This window comes from Muscardinus avellanarius (genome assembly GCF_963383645.1).
Source record: "Muscardinus avellanarius genome assembly, chromosome: 6".
NCBI lineage: Eukaryota > Metazoa > Chordata > Mammalia > Rodentia > Gliridae > Muscardinus > Muscardinus avellanarius.
In genome coordinates, this window is record NC_137791.1 from 108507140 (window position 1) to 108514164 (window position 7025).

Here is a 7025-nt window from a genome sequence, read left to right on the forward strand (position 1 = left end):
ATAGCAGGAAAGGTAAGGAGAAAAATAGGGAGGAATACTGATATATTTCACATGAATATTTCAATGCTAACCTTTCCACCTCTTGCTAAGAATCAGAGGGAAAGCCTGGGGCCACTGGTTGCAGCCACTAAACCATTTATATATATGAAAAACAAGAGATTCCCAAGCCAAGGAGAAGAGTATGGAAGGTACCAAGTCAAACAAACCTTTAAAGAAAATCTATATGGGAAGGATCTGAACCTTTGGTCAACATCGACACCGTGGGCAAGGATGTGTAGCTCTCTAAGATGTCCAGGCAGAACTCTGAGTGGGCAGAAAGAGGACGGGGGTGAATGCTGGGGTATCTCTCTCTCCACTCCAGATATCTTCTTACACAGAGGAGGTTCCCAGCACAGCAGCCCTGGGCAGGCAACTCTATCATTCTATCATTTACCCCTTGAGGAGGAAGTGTGTTCATCTGGTGGCTGCCATTGAAAGGAAAATCTGAGCACAACAGCCAGACCCCTTATTTTTTCTCTTGCCATTCTTCTTTCACCCTCTACATCTGAAGTTTTCAAAGGGTCAGCTCTGTCCATGGGCAAGGCAGCTGGTCTGTGCTCCATCAACTGCTGACAGTGTTTTAGACAGCAAGTGTGTAATTCCAGGGTTTAATATAAGGGAAACTCACTAGCATGGAGTTAAAACCATACTCTTCATAAAGCCCCATATATTCCTTAACTGTAATTCCCAAATTTCCAAAGCTTTGAGAATAAAAGGCTTTCCCCAGTCCATCTGACAGCAAAACCTGAAGTCACTTGAGCTATTGGGAGCCAAAACTGACCTTGGCTGGCATGAAGCTACTTACTCTTTATCCACTTAGAGCTTTACTGTCTGATGAAATGTGGCCAGCAGCCACATGTGCAGATCTAATTTTAAACCAAGATTTAAAATTAAAATTTCAGATTCTTTGCCACACAAGGCAACATTCAATAGCCCTGTGTAACTAGTGCCACAGTATCAGATAGGTATTTATTTCCAGAATTACAGAAAATTCTGGAAACAGTGACTACAGTAAAGTTAGGTTTTCCTAAAGATATATTTGATATACTGTGTCAACCGAGACCTACATATTAAACAGTATATAACAATTTCTCCAATGTTTTAAAAATAAAATAAGGGAGGGGGTTCCAAAACTACACCTGGCCCAGAGGCTTATAGATATGGGAATTTCACCTGCATCAGTTTTTATCAGAAACATAAGCAGTATTTTAGATTTTCTTCTGTATTATCATTTTGTCTTACTCTAAACTGGTTTAGGATAGAGGCAAGGAAGAGGAGGGCCCTCAAACTCCAATAACAGGGAGAGAACCATACAGGTCTTCTCTCATGTGCAGGAACAATTTAGTCTTATCTTAGTATACAATTTTACATACACTTTAAAATCATTGTTCCAGGGAAGTATTAAGTGATGTCCTGGCAAAAAGACAGTAGCTAATGACCAGAAAAATACCAAGGATTAATAAAGATGCCACAGGCGGGATTCCCACAGTGTGCAGGGCGTAGGACTTGATGAAATCTAATGCCTACCCATTTTAGCAAGCCTGGGATAACACCGCTTCCCATACAGGTCTGACTCCAGACTCTACATGAGATAACAACTAGCTAGACATATAGTTTCAGACAGGAATCCACACTGGAGTTTGGCACATCCTAAAATTTCTTTTAATACCCCTATGGCTACCTGTCAATGGAAACCTGTAGGGCAGAAGAGCTGTGTTTGCTTCTAGGGATTCCTGCTCTGGAAGCCTGCCGGCAAGATGCTGCACGGCACTTCTCCATAACTGACAACTTCTCTTGTCCTGTGGGCTTAAGAAATCTACAGGGGCCTGGGAGGTGCCTAGCTTGGCCAAGGAGGGCCAAGTGTTTCAAAGGTCGTATAGTTCTACTTCATTTCATTCTGCTATATGAATTCCGGCAAGTAGCTTGACTTGATACAGCCTTGGTTTTCTCAGGGAAGGGAGGAAACCCCTTTGGTTTACTAGTCTTGGAGGTTGTTTGAGGACAGAAGTCAAAATTAAAATACTGAATTCACTGCTCCATAGAAAGTGAATTTTTCCCTTCTGAGGACATGTATCACCTTCATTGTAGATGGGTAAATTCTATACCAGCCTTATAAAGTAATAAAAGCAATAAATGTAAGGAAGAGTCTTGCTGGATTCCCAAAGTACTGCTGTGGCTTCAACACAAAGCATCTCTTATTTAGAACATAAATTGGATTTCCACTTATAAAAGAAAGCATGAGATAATGTCCTTTCTCTTTATTTGACAGTGGAGAGGCTCTTCAGTAGTGGCCAAGAATCTAATATTGAAGCGTACCAAAACACAACCATTTGCTTTCTAAATTGCATCCATAAAGGTCCTACGGTAAAGTGCTGCCTCTGACAGAACATTTACAGAGGTTTTAAGGCTTCACATTCGCATCATTAAAAATGCCCATCTGTCTTTTTTTCTCCTTTCTTCTTCAATACACCCTGGGCTCTCCAATGTGGCTAAAATGTGAGGTCCTGCCCCTACTGAAACTTCCCAGGTAAGATTCCCATGTCTGGTCTTTTAGGATGAGTACTGAAATCTAATTGGCACCTCACTCCCATCTCCTTTCCTAGGATTAATACGCTAAAGCTTTTATTTCAAGAAATCAGAGATTACGAAGAATGATGTGGATAGGCATAAAAATGACATTAATCTTAAATATTAACTTAGTATTAAGCTAGTGTAAATTCATTATCATTTTTATCCTAGAAGTTGCATAAAGAAACGACTTACTGATATTCACAGAATTTTCACTGTGTTTCAGAATCAGTTTGAAGGAAAAGGCAGTGACTTAGTTGATTCCACATCAGCAGTTTGAAACATGCCATTGGTACTATTTTAAGCTCAGAAAACTAAAACATTTCAAGACTAGCATAATTCTCTCAAACACTTTAAATTATTGCTAACTATTAAAAAAGAAAACAACTTAAGGATTTCTTTATATTGTAAGTTAATCTAGATTTAGGTAAAAAAAATCCTGGAAGATCTATTTGAGTAAGAATGATTGCTTGAGTGTACCAAATCTTCCTAAAAATCTCCCTTAATTACATTCTGTCAAAGTGGATTGTAAACTAATAAAAGCCAGCCATGTCTTTCCTTAAAAGTACATAGTCATTCCAATGTTCACATATTACCTATTTGATTCTTTTCCCATCTCTGTTTCACAAGAGGAGCTTTACTTAAAAGTTCAGATAGTGCCAATGTAGGGGCGGGGGAGAATATAATTTTCTAGAAAGTTACTTTCTCTGGTCCTCTTTGAGTGCTTTTCACAAGCAGCCAGAACCTTGAGTGTTCAAGTGAGGATCCTACCCAATGATGGTCCAAATATAACCTTTTATCTTATTGGACCCACAGCTCGTTGGGTGCAGAAAGAATTCTCAAATCTCTGACAGTCCAGTTTCAAACATGAGAAGTCAAGCTTTTTTTTTTTTTAATTTCTTTCCTTAAAAAAAAAAAAAAAAAGAGCAATTCTTCATTTCCTCCAGCACCAGTCAAGCACATCCCTTCTTCCTTTCCCCACCTCTGGAACAAAAATTAACATTCTGAACTGAGTAGTGACCGATCTTGATGAGCTAGGAACAGCCTATCAATGGTACTGATCAACAAGTCTTCCTCGGGCACTGCCAGGGGCTTGGCCTTGACCATAAGGAGACAGGTTCTGGTCTGGGAAGACTTACCCCAGGGGCCCAAGTGAGAAAATGAGCTCATTCTGAGCACTCCATCCTCTAAACGGGCTCGGGCTCCGGGCTGAGCGCCAGCCAGTCCCAAGACCACACAGCGCTTGTCCACTTGACCTCCAAGGGCCTTCTGCCCGCGGTCCTCGGTCGGTCATTTGTGGCGAGTTCCAAGGGCCCCCATGATCCCTGTCCTTTGGCCAGAACTAGTGGCAAACAGGGTACCCCCATTCAGGGACCCGCCAGAGGGTCCAGAGAGGGAGGAGCTACTATTTGAGTTTCTGATAAACCTCTGAGAGGAGGAAACTGCTAACAGACAGGGACAGAGGGTGAGGTGGAGGGGGCACTTCGGGGCTGCTAGAAGCCCCTACTAATTCTGAGGCTGATCCTTAGCTTGACCCGGGGAAGACCAGACTTCTCATGATTGAAACTGGAGTGAGGTGCTGTAAGTGATTCGAATTAAAGTCCCACGCGCTCGGGGCTGCCCTGCCCGAGCGGAGCGGAGCAGATTGGGCTTTCGCTGGAGGAGGGAGCGCAGGGTGTAAAGTGCTGGGTTGTTCGGGGCAGAGCATCCTTCAGCTCCCGCTGGGCAGACAGAGGACCCACAGAGGAACCGAGGAGGGACTTACCTTCAGGGTTGGCGCTGATGAAGACCCTGACGCTGCGGCCGGCGGGCACGAGGTGGGAAGGCAGGGCCGTGAGGTTCCCGGAGAACGCGGCCCGCCGGAGCGCGGAGTCGCGGGGACTGGGCAGCTTGGTGCCCGCGCCGGCCGGCCACATCGCCCCCTGGGAGGAGCCGCCGCCACCTGGTCCTGCTGCTCGGGCTGCTGCCCGCGGCTCGGCGGAGGCTGCGAGGCTGCGAGGCTGTCCGCAGGCGCCGCCGCTCAGAGCCGCCCCGAGCCCCCGGCGTCGCCGGCCAGCTCCCCGGCGCTTGGCCCCCGCCCGCGGCCAGCGGCCATGCGGACCCCGCGCCCGGTCACCGCCGCCTCGGGCCCCTCTGGGCGTCTCCTTCGCTGGCTGCCGGGACTCAAGCGGCTGCGGGCGGGAGCGGGAGGTCAGCCTCGCCGCGGCTACGCGCAGGATGCCCCTTGGCGCTGGGAAGAGCCCGCGGCCATCTCCCCGCCCGCGCCCTCCGTGGGAGGAGGGGGCCGATCGGCGGCGGGGGCCGAGCACCGAGGGGGGGCAGACCAAACTTTAGGAGAAGGCGCCCCGAGTTGGCCGGGTCCCGCCTCCTGCGCAGGGCAGGAATAAGCAGGCTCAGGGGGCGTCTAGGGCTTGGGCGCGGGGTCTTGGAGCTGTTCGGGGGCTGCCCGGCCTCCTCCGAGGACAAGCCCGGGTACTCGCGGCTGCTCCTTGATTGGAGGACCGGAGATCAGTCAGCCGGAGATGCCCGAGGTCTCCCCTCCAACTGTCCGAAAGGTCAAACGAGCCCTGAGCGTTTGGGGGGATCCACTCGTGCGGGGCGTCTGTGCGCCTTTACCCAAGTGCAGGGCACCCGGCCTCAAAGTTCAACGCACGCACCCGAGACCCGACTCCGAGGGTCCGAAGCACCAGTTCTCCCGACCGTCTCGGCGCCCTGGAGGCAGGGTCGCCGCCGCCGGCCTCTGGTGGTGCAGGTGGCCGCGCCTAGCCGCTGCGCTCGCTCCCTGCGCGCCTCGGAGCTGGAGATTTTATAGCCAAGCGGCGACGCTCACGTGCTCCAAGCCGCGTGGCGGCGGCGGACCCTTTCTGGGAGTGGATCTCCGCGGGGAGCTCTCTGGAGGCCTCTACAGCTCCCGGAGATCCTATCTGCTCCCACCAAGGCGCTTTCTCTGGCTCTTTAGCTCTCTGCCAGCTCTGAGGGGGGTCAGCCCCAAGCATGCCAGGGCCAGGTGCCGCCTAGTGCGCTAGGAAACAGGGCTGGCAGGCTGGGCTCTTGGGGGCACCTCCACCCTCCACGTGCAAGCAACGTCGGGTAAAGTGCGGGTGGTTTCAGGTTGGGGCGGAGGTGCCAGCAGCCAGAGTTTGGCCCCGGGCCCGGGTTTCCGGCTCGCACTTCAGTGGCTTTTCCAAGTTCCAGCAAAGCGTGGGTGGGCTCCACCTGAGGCTCATCCAGGGAATGCCTGACTCTGCTACCTTGAAGGGTTTGAGGTGGAGGATGCAGGCCTGGTCCACATCCCAGGTAATGCACAGGATCCAGATGTAAAATGCCTCTGCTGAGTCCAGACACATCCCACTCCACTGCACCCACAAAAATCCTGCATAGGCCAGGAGAAAGGGAAAGCTTGTAAAATAAAAAGGGGATTGTGTTGTTGTTGTTGTTGTTGGGGGGTGCACGCAGGAGTTTTCAGGAGCCTTAATTGGAGTTCTGGGGCAGGAACACTTGTTTCTGAGGAAAAACAGCTTTTCTAACTCTTCAAAGTTGTGGAGAGAGTGGATGGGTACCTGCTGAGCTTAGCTCCTGTAGCCCAGGGGCTCTGGTTCTAGGTAGCCTCTGGCATCCTCCAGGCCTGCACTTCCTCTGGGCCCAGCTGGTGGCAGTGAAGTCCTGTGCACTGCTGTTTATTCTGTTGCCCTGCCCCACACCCCACACAGTTCCAGGGTAACCTCTTTGTAAAAAATGGGTCTCTAGGTTTTTAAGGCTGCCTCTCCACTCTTGAAAACCTGGGGACAGACAACTGATCTCACTTTGTGGTAATTTGCTACAGCCCATAAAGAAACTCTGAACATACCCAGCACTTGTTCAATTGATTCAATTTAACAAATTATCTTCTTCATTCCTTCAGACTCATTAATCTTAGGTGGGAATGTTCTCCAGCAAGAATGGTTTAGAAATCCTCTTATGTGCCATGGGTATGGACCATGAGCTCTGAAACAGGTTACGAATATACAGTGTCTTTTACAAAGGAAAGGAACCAGGACCACATTATGCCTGCTCTCAGTGTTGTTCATAAAAGATGGATGAGGAGTTGGCAGATTATCCCAGGCCTGACTTTCTCTATCAATAAATAGTCATTTATTTCCTTCTTCTTAAAAATGGGATTAATATTTGCGTCTTTTGGCCTTTGCTTCAGATCCCTCAGTGTCGCATTTTCTTTGGATGACTTTGGGAATTTTGGCAGCCTCTATAACCTAATTAACTGTTCTAGACAGGAGGAAGTTTAGCATCTGCTGGTGTCACTGCAGACCAAAGCTGCAGAGGAGAGAGGATTTCAGTAGTGTGTGGAGACATACTCTAAAAGGCTCTCTGCACAAACAACCCTGCCACAGGTAGAGCAGGCTGATGCCTTCTGGATATGGGGG

The 7025-nt window shown here is 49.1% G+C and overlaps 1 protein-coding gene across 1 annotated transcript in view; it reads right to left on the reverse strand.

Moving 5' to 3' along the window:
* NWD2 (NACHT and WD repeat domain containing 2) overlaps positions 1 to 4523 on the reverse strand; it is a gene marked incomplete at both ends in the record, with an annotated part of 193100 nt that extends 188577 nt beyond the window's left edge. The window contains one exon of the mRNA XM_080697866.1: positions 4373 to 4523. Coding sequence (XP_080553992.1) covers positions 4373 to 4523 — 151 coding nt within the window. The remainder of the gene's footprint in view (positions 1 to 4372) is intronic.
* Between the last annotated feature and the right edge of the window lie 2502 nt (positions 4524 to 7025).